The sequence below is a fragment of the Saccopteryx leptura genome, chromosome 3, assembly GCF_036850995.1.
Source record: "Saccopteryx leptura isolate mSacLep1 chromosome 3, mSacLep1_pri_phased_curated, whole genome shotgun sequence".
NCBI classification, from domain to species: Eukaryota; Metazoa; Chordata; class Mammalia; order Chiroptera; family Emballonuridae; genus Saccopteryx; species Saccopteryx leptura.
The window spans coordinates 59,824,866-59,837,755 of NC_089505.1; the positions used below are offsets into that span (position 1 = coordinate 59,824,866).

Here is a 12,890-nt window from a genome sequence, read left to right on the forward strand (position 1 = left end):
ATAAAGGTTAGGTTATGCAGTCCTCTCCCGAAATGCCATTTCACAGATGGACACACTGAGGTACCGAACCTGGAACGGTTCATTCTCAGCCCCATCTCTGAACGCCATCAATGTGACAGAGGCCATCTTATAGATAAAAACGAATCTTCTTTATTTTGGCAAGAAGGGAAAAAGTCTTTCTGCCGGGGACCTGAGGGAGGGTCCCTGGGATGGAGATGGGGGTGGGCAGAGCACGGGTCCGAGGTCACAGAGATCCAAGGGAAGTTTTCAGAGTCGAGATGAGCTTCACAGTATCCGTCCTGGGAGCAGTGGCACGGGGTCGCGGAGTTGTCCTGGAGCGTCCCACAGGCAGGGTCCCGGCGATCCTCTCTGGTTCCGGGATCCGACGGGGTCAGAGGTCTCGGAGGGGGCCAGGGGGCCGGAGGTCACGGAACAGCGGGAGCCCAGAATCCGGAGCCGCTCGGGGCAGGGGCTGAGGGAGGGGACGGGGAGAGCGGCTCCCGCGGGACCGTTTGGCACAAGGGTCGGGGGTGGGGGTAGGGGGAGGAGCAGGACACCGCGCACCCCTACCTGGGCACGCGGGGTGGGGAAGGTCGGGAAGGCCTGGGATGGCCGAGCCTGGGGCCGGGATAGAGCAGGGGTCCAGAGCCCGGCCAGGGCCCGGCGCGCGGCCCATGGGGCAAGGGTGGACAGGGGTGTTAGACCGGGGGTGCGGTGCCCCCGGCCGTGCGCATGCTGAAGTATTCGGTGAAGCCGGTGTGCGGCGACGCCGTCTGGGGCACCAACGGCTGGTAGGGCGGCGTCGAGCCATCCCAGCTCGGGTCGGCCACCTTGGGGAACTGAGCGGGAGGGGGCGGGGAGGCCGCGCCGGGCTCGGCCTTGGTCACCACGCGGCCCCTTGGGGCCGCCGCCGCCGCCACCGCCGTCTCCTCCACCTGCTTCCCGGCCTGGGAGGGGGGTCAGGGTCAGAGGCCGTCCGAGACCCACGGGGGGCAGATGCGGCCCCGAAGGCCCGTCCCTCTCCCCCAGAGGACCCTTCTCCCGAGGTGTGGACGCCTGTGTCATTCTGGGAAGGAGCGGGTGGTGGGGCGCCTTGGCAGCGGGGCCAGATACTCGAGGGGTGGCGTCGGGGTGCGCAACGCGAACTCCCGCGGCGGCGGGGGAAGCGGGGGCGAGCTGCGGAAGGCAAGCGGCGGGGGCACCGCACGTAGTGTCTGCGGGGGCGTGCGCAACAGCGCCAGGACCCAGTCTGGCAGGGTGGGCGCGGGCGCCGGGGGACGGTCACGGCGCGGCGTCGGGGCGCGAGGGGTGCGAAAGGCAGGGGGTGGGCTCAGGCGCCTGGGTGAGGGGGGCGGCGGCGGGGCCGGGAGCGGGGTCAGATACTCCAGGGGCGGCGCCAGCAGCTCCTCGGGCGCCGGGAGCGCGGGGCTTACGGAGGAGGCGGGCGGGGGGATGGAGAAGAGCTCCGTGAAGTTGGGCACCGAGTCGCTGATGAACGTCACGTTCCCATAGACGTGTTGCGGGAATGCCTTGTCCGCGGATTCGCTCCGTCCGGGGCCGGGGGCACAGGCCGAGGCAATCTGCGAGGTGCGCACGTGGTAGGGGAAGTTCTTGTTGGCCGCTGAGGGGCGCGTCATGATCTGGGCGAGGGATCAGGTACAAGTTGAAGAAGCTCTGTCGAGGGCTCAGGCTTTCTCCATAAACATGGAGTCCCAAAGATTCCCCTTTACTTGGAATGTCCCACGCTCCCATGCAACCCTTCAGACAGATTTAGGCACCTGCTGTGGGCTCTCACAATGCCTTGGGCTCTGAACTTTTTCCTCCACCACAACTCCTTACTCTGCCGATGCTTCCTGCATTAGAGCCCTGACCGCAGAGTTATCACTGACTAGTTAAGCTTTGACGTCCTGTGCTGTGCAGTATGATAACCACTAGCTATATGTGCCTATTTAAATTTTTTTTTTTTTTTGTATTTTTCTGAAGCTGTAAACGGGGAGAGACAGTCAGACAGACTCCCGCATGCGCCCGACCGGGATCCACCCGGCTCGCCCACCAGGGGGCGATGCTCTGCCCCTCCAGGGCGTTGCTCTGTTGTGACCAGAGCCACTCTAGCGCCTGGGGCAGTGGCCAAGGAGCCATCCCCAGCGCCCGGGGCCATCTTTGCTCCAATGGAGCCTTGGCTGCAGGAGAGGAAGAGAGAGACAGAGAGGAAGGAGAGGGGGAGGGGTGGAGAAGCAGATGGGCGCTTCTGTGTGCCCTGCCCGGGAATCAAACCCGGGACTTCTGCACGCCAGGCCGACGCTCTACCACTGAGCCAACTGGCCAGGGCCTGTGCCTATTTAAATTTATGTCAATCAAAATTAAACTAAATTTTTTGTTTCTCAGTCACACTAGCTGTGTTTAAGTGCTCAATGGCCATATGTGTATAGTAGCTATATTAGCAAAAATCAGCCCTAGGGGTTTGGCTCAGTGGATATAGACAGCGTATGGTTGTCCCAGGTTCGATTCCCTGTCAAGGGCACACAGGAGAAGCAACCATCTGCTTTTCTTCCTTTCCCTTTCCCCTTCCACAGCCAGTAGCTCAATTGGTGCCAGCATCAGCCTCAGGCTCTAAGGATAGCTCAGAAGATTGAAACATCAAGCCCCAGAAGGGGGTTGTGGGTCGGGGTGCATACAGGAGTCTGTCTCACTATCTCCCTTCTCTCACTTAAAAAAAAATCATAGAATATTTTCATAAACAAAGAAAGTTCAATTGAATTAGTAGACTGTTAGCTCCATGAGAACAGGAACTTGACTGTTCTATTCCCTGATGAATTCCCAATACCTTTTAGAACAGTGTCTGGCACATATAAGTTCCCAATAAATATTGGTTGAAATGTAGAGATGTCTCCCCAGTTAGTCTGGTAGAAAGGCAAGGGCTGGATATGACTCTAGGAACATACCTAGAAAGCCCAGCATGGCCCTCTAAGGTTGTACTGAATAAATGAATAAGGAGCTGGAACCCATAAGTACAGTAGTGGAATGTCAGCAGTGGAGCTGTGCTGAGCTAATGTGAGCATTTTTAGGAATGAAACTGGCTGAAGATGAAGTATAGCAGAAAGGGCACAGTGTTTGGCGTTCTGAGCCTGCACCCCACCCTCAGCCCCGTAGCTCACTAAGTGTGGGATCTGGGACGCATTGATTAAACTCCCTAAGCCTCAGTGGGGAAAAGGGATTTCATTGCCTACTCAGAAAGTTGAGGAACTGGTAGAAATGAAAACTGTTGGTGCAGAGCCTGGCTCATGGTGGGTTCTCAGCATTTCTCCTCTCTCTGCCCCTTTCTGACTTCCTGCAGAGCCTCAGAATAGACTGACTTGGGGCTCTAGCCAGTTAGCTCAGCTGGTTAGGAGCGTTGTCTAGAAACAACAAGGTTGCAGGTCTGATCCCCCGTCAGGGCACACATGGGAAGCAACCAAAAAATGCATGACTGCCTGACATGAGAAAGCAATCAATGTACAACTAAGGTGCCACAATAAAGACTTGATGCTTCTTCATCTCTCTCCCTGTCTGTCCCTCTCTCTGTCTCTGTCACACAAAGAAAAAAAGAAAAAAGAAGGCATGATTAAGTGCAACAAATGCTTCCCTTCCCCCTCCGCTCTCTCTCTCTTCCTCTTTTTGTCTCTAAAACAGGAGTCCCCAAACTACGGCCAGGCCCTCGGGCCGCATGCGGCCTCCTGAGGCCATTTATCTGGCTCTGCTGCACTTCCGGAAGGGGCACCTCTTTCATTGGTGGTCAGTGCGGATGCATCCTGTGCTCCTGGAGTACTGTATGTGATGGCACCACAAAGCGCGACGTCGCTCGCTCACGTACAGTACTACTTCCGGTGACGCGGGACGCATGCTCCAGAAGCGTGTCATATCACTTGTTATGGCTAGCAGTGACAAATATGGAACCGGACATTGACCATCTCATTAGCCAAAAGCAGGTCCATAGTTCCCATTGAAATACTGGTCAATTTGTTGATTTAAATTTACTTGTTCTTTATTTTAAATATTGTATTTGTTCCCGTTTTGTTTTGTTTTTTTACTTTAAAATAAGATATGTGCAGTGTGCATAGGGATTTGTTCATAATATTTTTTATAGTCCAGCCCTCCAATGGTCTGAGGGACAGTGAACTAGCCCCCCTGTGTAAAAAGTTTGGGGATCCCTGCTCTAAAAATTAAGCCCTGGCAGGTTGGTTGGAGTGTTGTCCCGGACCACAGAGGTTGCTGGTTAAATTCCCTGGTCAAGGCACATACAGGAGCAGCTCAATGTTTTGTTTTGTTTTTTTCTTTTTTGTGACAGAGACAGAGAGGGACAGACAGAAGGGAGAGGTGAGAAGCATCAGTTCTTCATTGCGGCTCTTTGTTGCAGCTCCTTAGTTGTTCATTGATTGCTTTCTCATATGTGCCTTGACCAGGGGGCTACAGCAGAGCAAGTGTCCCTTTGCTCAAGCCAGCGACCTTGGGCTCACTGCAGTGACCTTGGGCTTCAAGCCAGTGACCTTTGGGCTCAAGCCAGTAACCATGGGGTCATGTCTATGATCCCACGCTCAAGCCAGCAACCCCAAACTCAAGCTAGTGAGCCCGTGCTCAAGCTGGCGACCTCGGGGTTTCCAACCTGGGTCCTCTGTGTCCCAGTCCGACTCTATCCACTGTGCCAACGCCTGGTCAGGCAGGAGCAGCTCAATGTTTCTGTCTCCCTGCCTCTCTCAAAAAGAAAAAAAAAAATCCCAAGAAAGAGTCTGTGCCTAAGTCAGGCTCTAGGGTTGCAGATAGGGGACCTGGCTACCTCCCTCTCTGAGTACCTTTCCTACACAGAGTACAGGGGAGACCCCTGGGATTGGGAGCTAGGGCCCTGAGTGATGTCTATTTGCCTTTCATGCCAGATCTTGTGGTCTGCTGGAGAAGGACTAAGTCCTCGGGGTCTCGAACTTAGGTCCTCTGTGTCCCAGTCCGACACTCTATCCACTGTGCCATCGCCTGGTCAGGTGAAACAGGCTGGTTTGAGAAAGGTGTCCACTGAATGGTGGGCGGGTGGGCGGGTGAGTGGGTGTGTGGATAGATGGACGGATAAATAGACTAATGAATGAATATAAGAACTGTCACCCAGAAGGCTGGATAGGATGTAACCAAAGCAAAGAAGAAATTTGCTGCTGGTATCCTCCTGATGCCATTCAGTTCCAGGCTCCTGGAGCCCTAGCCTGGCCCGCCCCATCTGCTTCCTCCCAAACAATGGCCTGTGACAGAGTGGCAGATTTGGGAGAATGTGTAGGGGAAGGGTACAGGAAAGACCAAGGGACTTGGAGAAGGCACTGGGACACAAAAGGGAAATGTGAGAGTCTGGGGACACAGGGTCAGGAACAGGAATGGGAATGGGGAAGGGGGCAAAGAAAGAGGGTGGGTTGGGGGAAGAGGCCAGACACAAGGTGGAAGAGGAACAGAGGAGAGTGGATTCTGGGGAACACAGTAGAGTAGCCTGCAGGAGGCTCTCAGTAAGTGTGGAGGGATGAAGTGAAGGAAATGGATCAAGACTTCAGAACACAAAGTTCAGGCACATCACGCATCCTCTGCCCATTAGTGTCCCACCCCTCCAGATCCCTGTCCTTACCAGGAACACGCCATGGGCATACAAATGGATCCCCAGCTGGATACCATTGACAATCTTCTCCCGAGCCCACTTGGGGATCCCAAAGTTGGCAATCAGGGCCATGACAGGGACTGCAAAGAACCTGAAGTGGAGGAATTGGGTTGGTACAGACACTGCCCCATGTCTTCCACCTACCCCCTGACCCCAACTCCCCTACCCTACACACACACAGGCTCCAGGTGGGTCCCAATCTGGAAGGAAATTATGTTACCTTCCAAAGCCAGAAGTTAAAGGGAGGCAAGATTCCCACTGACCTGGGAAACTCAGGGGGTCAAGGACTAGTTGACTTAAACTCTGTTCTATCCCACCCCACATGCTGATACCTGATAGAAAAACCAATAAATACCTGATGGATGAATTAACATATGATAATAGTAACTGAGGGCCTACTGCATGCCAGATGTCTGTAAGCATTTTTTTTTTAAGATTTTACTTATTGATTTTTTTAGAGAGAGGACAGAAAGGGGATGGGGAGGCAGGAAGCATCAACTTGCAGTTTTTGCTTTTTACATGTGCCTTGACAGGGGGCAAGCCTGGGTTTTGAAGCAGCAATCTCAGCATACCAGGTCGAAGCTCTATCCCTTATGCCAGCACAGGTCAGGCACTAAGCATTTTACAAATATGAACTTATTGAACTTTCATTTTTTTTTTTTTTCACTTTTCCAAAGCTGGAAACGGGGAGGCAGTCAGACAGACTCCCGCATGCGCCCGACCGGGATCTACCCAGCATGCCCACCAGGGGGCGATGTTCTGCCCCTCTGGGGCATCGCTCTGTTGCATCCAGAGCCATTCTAGCGCCTGAGGCAGAGGCCACAGAGCCATCCCCAGCGCCCAGGCCATCTTTGCTCCAATGGAGCCTTGGCTGCAGGAGGGGAAGAGAGAGACAGAGAGGAAGGAGAGGGGTAGGGGTGGAGAAGCAGATGGGCGCTTCTCCTGTATGCCCTGGCCGGGAATCAAACCCGGGACTCCTGCACGCCAGGCCAACGCTCTACCGCTGAGCCAACTGGCCAGGGCCTGAACTTATTGAACTTTCAGAGTGACTCTGAGGCAGGTACAATTTCCACCTCCATTAAAAAGATGAGGAGCCTGACCAGGCAGTGGCTCAGTGGATAGAGTATTGGCCTGGGAAACTGAGGACCCAGGTTCAAAATCCCAAGTTTGCCGGCTTGAGCGTGGGCTCACCAACTTGAGCAGCGGGTCATGGTCTTGAGCGTGGGATCGTAGACATGACCCCATGGTCACTGGCTTGAGCCCAAAGATCGCTGGCTTGAAGCCCAAGGTCGCTGGCTTGAGCCCAAGGTCATTGGCTCGGCTGGGGCCCTCCAAGTCAAGGCACATACAAGAAAGCAATCAATGAACAACTAAGGTGCCACAATGAAGAATTGATGCTTCTCATCTCTCTCCTGTCTGTCCCTGTCTGTCCATCTCTCTCACTAAGAAAAAAAAAAAAGATGAGGAAAATGAGGCAGAAGTTAATTGACGTGTGTGAAGTCACACATGGACATACTAGGGGCCCAGCACATCTCACCAGAGGGTGTAGGCAGCAAAGAAGGGCACATAAAAGGGCTGCTTCTCCGGGAAGTGGCGCAAGGAGACAAGCACAGCATAGCAGAACCACACGTAAGCCGCCACCTGCAGCCCGATGAGCCCGTAGCCTGCCGGCGACTCATACGTGTACAGTACCTGGCCCGGGTCAAAGAACTGACCCAAGGAAAAGGGTTCATCATAGCCCTGGCTTCCTGCATTCCTGCCCTCCACTCCCCGGGGTGCCCCAGGGGACAGAGATACTTAGGACAGAAGCAACAGAAGAGCAAGGAACAGGACAGAAGCATAGAAAGGTAGAGAAGGTAACAAAGATAGGAAGAGAATACATCTACCATGGGCCCCACAAGGGTAAACTTTCCATCTGCTTCAATTCTATGAGGTAGGTCTTATGATCACCCCACTTCACAGAGGGGGAAACTAAGGCTAAGACAGACCCCCCTTTTGGCTGAAGCCAAAGCCAAGGTAATATAAAGCCTTAGAGGAGCCCTTGGGGTAGGTAAGACCTTCCTAATTTTTCAGAGGAGAAAACAGGCCCAAAGAGGGGGGCCATCACACACACTCAGCCAGCTGGGAAGTGGGCAAACCACAGTGGAATTCAGGTCTGTGTGATTCTTGAACTCTTGGTCATGATATTGAGCATAAATGTGACACAGTGAGAGGAAGAGGGGAGGAATGCACTTAGATGGGAAGGTAAAAAAATCACAGAGTGAGAGAGAGCAAGAGCCAGGAGGAGTGCAATGTGGAGGGCTAGCAGACAGGTGGAAGAAGCCATGAAAACTTTTGGGAGGGTGGGGTCAGGGCCTGCCACCTGCAGTGGCAGGTAGCACTCACCTTGGCCTCATAGATGAGCAGCACCACATGCGTAAGAGTGTACAGGGTCATGTAGACAGACAATTTCACGGAGCCTGAGTGGCTGATTCGGCCCCTGGCAGCAGGCCATGAGGGGAAATGGCAGGGGTGGGGCCGTCAGGGAGGAGGGGGTGGCCACCCCAGGCCAACCCCCCTGCCATCACCCACCCCCAGCCCAGCCACTCCCCACCCCCCAGCACTCCCTCCCAACCCAGCCTGGGCACCGTGTCACTGTGAATCCCTTCCCCAGAAGGATGAGCATCAGCAGGAAGATGAGGAAGCTGGAGGAGAAGAGCAGCTTGGCTGGGAGAAGGGAGCAAAGGGTGGCTCAGACTCAGTGGCAGAGGGGCACCAGTGCCCACCCTGGCCCATCATTCTCACCCAAGATCTTCAGACTCTCATTGCCAATGCCATCAGTGGCATACTGGCCCCAGTAGATGCAGAAAAACAGGAGACTCAGAACTGAGGGGAGGATGGGCAGAGGAAGGAAAGGACAGAAACTCACTTTGGGTCATCACTGATCCCTAGCACTGTGATCCAAGTGACCAGAACCCTCCTCCGTCCCCATCAGGATTCTTGACCATTTATTCCCACTGACCTCCTAGGAGACCCAGGAGCCGAGGCTTCCAGCCCACTCCTCCCTCAGGCCCAGATATCTTGCCCTCAGGTCCCTCTTCTCACAGCACTCAAAAGTTGAGATACTCTAAACCTCACCCTCCACTCCTGCTGCAGCCATAAACATTTTATAAGTTGTGTGGAGCAACTGACGACTTTTCAGCAAATCTAGAAGGAGGGTAGGGGGAAGACTGTTCACAGACAGGAAGGGAGAGCAGCTCATCTCCCCCCAGCTTTGCCTGCCCCCTATCTCCCCCCACCATTTGCTGGACTCACATCCAAAGTAACAGGAAAGGACGAAGATGAGGATGAAGATGAGGAGAAAAGTCACATCTGTCTCCAGGATCCCTGCCAATTGGGCAGAAGAAAGAAATGCTTCAGTCAGACTGGTGTCCCTTAGCAGGTACTGAGCTCTGGGCTCCATCAAAGATCTTGGCTTCTGGGTCCCCATATGCTCACCAAACTCATCAGCTGAGAAATGTCGCGTCCAGAAGGACTTGCCATTGGTGAGAACCATCTCATACTCCAGCTGCAGTCCATCTCCCTGTGGGGAGTGTGGAGGCCTAAGGAGGGTCCTAGGCAGGTAGGGGATCAGCAGGAAGGCAAGGATTGGAAAAGACCCAGGTGGCCAGCACATCCCCTTACCCCACACTTGCTGAGTGCAATGTACCACCACCTTTCACGCACTGAGCGGAAGCTGCGGCCGCTGGAGCAGCTCAGGTAGCGGGTTCCTTCCTCTGACACCACCTGCAGAGGAGCAAGAAGGCTGAAGCCTGTCTGCACTGTTCTTAGGCCCTTGACCTTCTGCACCTGCCCACGCCCCCCAGAAGGGCCCATACCTGACAGCCTGACCAGGCATATTGGGTGGTAAGGTTGATGACCTGGTTGTTCTCAGGCCTGATCACTGACTCTTTGGCCAGGCAGTCCTGGAGAAAGCAGGAACATGGTCACTGCCTGGCCAGCCTTCACCCTCTCCCCCTCCCGTCCACCCTTCTCACAGCCCTCACCTTGTCCCCTGCCTTGTACACAGCTGGCCACTGGGATGGGTCGTCGAAATAGAGGAGAATGTTCTGACAGCACTTGGCCTGCAGGCCCAGAGATTTGGTGTTTGGAGGAGTTGGGGAGCTGGTGTAGCCCTTGCCTCAGGAGGCCAAAGGAACATCCAGCCTCATGGTGGGAGTGGCTGGAGAAGGCTCACCTCAGGGTATCGGAAACGGAAGTCCAGTCGTCCATAATCCGAGAGGAAGCAAAATCTTGTCAGGAACACCCAGTCCTGGAAAAGGGGCCCCCTCAGACATTGTTCCCAGTCCTTTGAGATCTCTCCTAGGCTCCATAGACCCTTAACTTTTCTACCTTCAATACCTGGCTTCCCAAGAAGCGGAAAGAGAACAAGTCACATCCAAAACTCTTCCGCCATCCCTTCACATTGGGTCCAGGATTCCTGTCTCAGATGTTCCCTGCACTCAAACACTTTTCCCATTTCCCGGACACCCTCAGTAAGACCCTGGGCAGGGGCAAGGTCCCCATCCTGGCCACCTTCTGTCCTAGATACTATCCGACCGACATCCTCCTAGTTATCCACACATCAACTCCCAGTCCCAGGGACCCCCCTGTGCTGGGCAATATTCCAAACGGCCCTCTTCCAGTCCTGACAGGAGCGTGAACTCGAGGCTCTCTGCGAAGTAAAAAGTGCTGTCTCTTCAGCACCACCTCGGCGTCTCCCCCACCCCCTCCCCAAATTCCCACTATCTCAACCCGGCCCCCCTCCCCGCCTAGCTCTGACCTCAACGTCCCTCCTACAACCGCGGAGTCTGGTCTCAACCCCACGGACCCCCTCGGCCCCAACCCTGACCCAGTACCCCATCTCTCCCGGCCCCCACCCCACGCAGCTCCTCAGGTCCGCCTGGGAGGGGCGGCAGGGGGGCGAGGCAGCCCCTTCCCCCTCCTCTCCCTCCCTTCTCTCCGAGGCCCGGCAGGTAGTAGGGGAGGGCCCGGCAAGCTCACCTCTTTGGAGCTGAGGTTGCCCCGCACGTACTTGGCCCGGGCGCTGGGGATCAGTGGCAGCAGTAGCAGCAGCAGCAGCAGTGGCGGCAGCAAGCGGCGCAGAGCGGGCGCGCGCGGGGGTTCCATTCCTCCCGCTTTGGCCCCGGCCCCGGCTCTGCTCCGGCTCCCGCTCCGGCCCGGCGACAGTGGCGAGAGAGCGCGCAGGCCGGCCAGCGCGCGCCCCCGATTAAAGGGACCGCTGGGCGCTGCGGTCCTCACCCACCTCTTCAGATGGCCCGGTTGGGCCCCTTTCCAAACCGTGTGGGAGGGGATGCCCCTTTCCCAGCCTCTCTACCCTGCCCCAGCCCCAGTACTCTCCTCTGGGAGTCTCGGTGATATCTCTGGTTTCCCACGACCTGAACTGAACTCACATTCCCACAAATCCGGTCTCCTCCGAATTACCATCTCTGGAGGGCCCACAACTCCCAGAACTCCAGCTCAGTCCTGATCTCCCCTCAATTTAGTCCTCCATCTGCTGATTGTGCTCATCCTCAATCCATGCCAGCCCTCTCCTACTGGGTCCAGCAGAGTTGCCGGCGTTCCACAGCTATCACACTCTGTGAGGTACCCACAAAAACACAGGGAGGGCAAACGGCTTGTTCTGGGTCACACAACACAGAGGTGGCAGAGAGCCCTCAATTTCAACCACTATTCTCCCCTTCCTGACACTGTCCTGTAACTGCTCACCTGGGTATGCAGTAGGGTTGCTGTGAACAGAGAAGCCTTGTGAGTCTAGCAGACTGAAATAAGTTGCCTGAGTTCAAATTGAAGTATTGCCACTTTCTCCCCATAAGATCTCAGCCAAGCCACAGCCATGTGATCTCCTGGTCCAGCCACCTCCATGCTGGTATCAAACCTAGTTTCCCAGTGGTCATAGGGAAGCCTGGAAAAGCTTTCGAGTGGTGTCTAAGCCCCTCTGATTGTCCTGATCTTCCAAAACATTTCTAGCTTCATCCCTACCCCTCCACTGCAGATTTGCTGCTCAAAATACCACTTTTAAAAACTTTCTAAACCAAGTGGCCAAGCAAGAAACCTAAGTGTGTGAAACATTTTCAAGGAGAGTGTGGGTCCCATGAAAAGGGGCCTGTTACTTGGCTTGAGCCTATTGTTGCCAGGACAGATAATAGGTGCAGTGCCGGATGATTTTCCCTCTTTTAAAGCCAGAAATGCAATTTTTTTTTTTTTTTTTTTTTTACTTTACAGAGACAGAGAGAGAGTCAGAGAGAGGGATAGATAGGGACAGACAGACAGGAACAGAGATGAGAAGCTTCAATCATCAGTTTTTCATTGCGACACTTTGGTTGTTCATTGATTCCTCTCTCCTATGTGCCTTGACCGTGGGCCTTCAGCAGACCAAGTAACCCCTTGCTCAAGCCAGCGACCTTAGGTCCAAGCTGGTGACCTCGGGGTCTCAAACCTGGGTCCTACGCATCCCAGTTCGACACTCTATCTACTGTGCCACTGCCTGGTCAGGCTGCAATTTTTTTTTTACAAGCAATTTGTATGATTTGTAACAGTAGATAACTGGTTAAAATATTTAAAACATATCACAGGCCAAAGAAAAGTCTGTCAGCCAAATTCAGGCTTTATCTGCCTTTTCTGCACACACATTTTTCCTGTGCCCAGCATACCAGGAGTACCTCAAGGGCAGGGCCCAGATGTGACTCACTCTAGGTCTCAGCATGGCACACAGATATGTACTGAATAAAAATGGTCCCATACCCCATATTTACCCTCTCCAGGCCTTGCACATGCTGTTCCCCTTGCCACAAATGTTCTTTTCCTCCTCTGCTATCAAGTTGCTACCTATCTCACCTGACCCATAGTGGTGCAGTGGATAAAGTGTCGACCTGAAATGCTGAGGCAGCCGGTTCAAAACCCTGGGCTTGCCCAGTCAAGGCACATATGGGAAGCAACTACTAGTTGATGTTTCCTGCTCCCCCATTCCCTCCTCTCTAAAATCAATACATAAGATCTTTAAAAAGAAAAAAGTTTCTATCTATCTTGAGAAATACAAGGGTCTGTGTCAGCACCTTCTTCACCACTAGGGTAGTCTCATCATTCCCTCCCCAGACTCCTCCCAGAGGTCACCACTGGGGTTGGGACTGTCTGTAAGCATCACTGGACTGGGAGTCTCCTGGGGACAAAGCCGATTTCACAGTCTGGGGCT

The 12,890-nt window shown here is 54.4% G+C and overlaps 1 protein-coding gene across 5 annotated transcripts; it reads right to left on the reverse strand.

Annotated features, from left to right (window-relative positions):
- Nucleotides 1-146: 146 nt before the first annotated feature.
- Nucleotides 147-10,870, reverse strand: TMEM145 (transmembrane protein 145). 5 transcript variants are annotated; one of them, XM_066373595.1, is made up of 15 exons: nucleotides 10,682-10,870; nucleotides 9,876-9,950; nucleotides 9,685-9,762; nucleotides 9,517-9,603; nucleotides 9,323-9,424; nucleotides 9,137-9,221; nucleotides 8,954-9,025; nucleotides 8,777-8,845; nucleotides 8,444-8,524; nucleotides 8,287-8,365; nucleotides 8,045-8,138; nucleotides 5,630-5,750; nucleotides 1,434-1,640; nucleotides 571-947; nucleotides 147-472 (listed from the first exon to the last, which is right to left on the reverse strand). In XM_066373595.1, the coding sequence occupies exons 1-15, from the start codon at nucleotides 10,805-10,807 to the stop codon at nucleotides 392-394; spliced, it is 1,734 nt and encodes a 577-aa protein (XP_066229692.1). In that variant the 5' UTR covers nucleotides 10,808-10,870; the 3' UTR covers nucleotides 147-391. The 5 variants fall into 5 exon arrangements, with proteins under 5 accessions (XP_066229692.1, XP_066229690.1, XP_066229694.1 ...); XM_066373597.1 differs by lacking the exon at nucleotides 571-947 and adding an exon at nucleotides 7,197-7,369 and having other exon boundaries at nucleotides 148-472; XM_066373596.1 differs by lacking the exon at nucleotides 147-472 and adding an exon at nucleotides 7,197-7,369 and having other exon boundaries at nucleotides 570-947.
- Nucleotides 10,871-12,890: the final 2,020 nt, after the last annotated feature.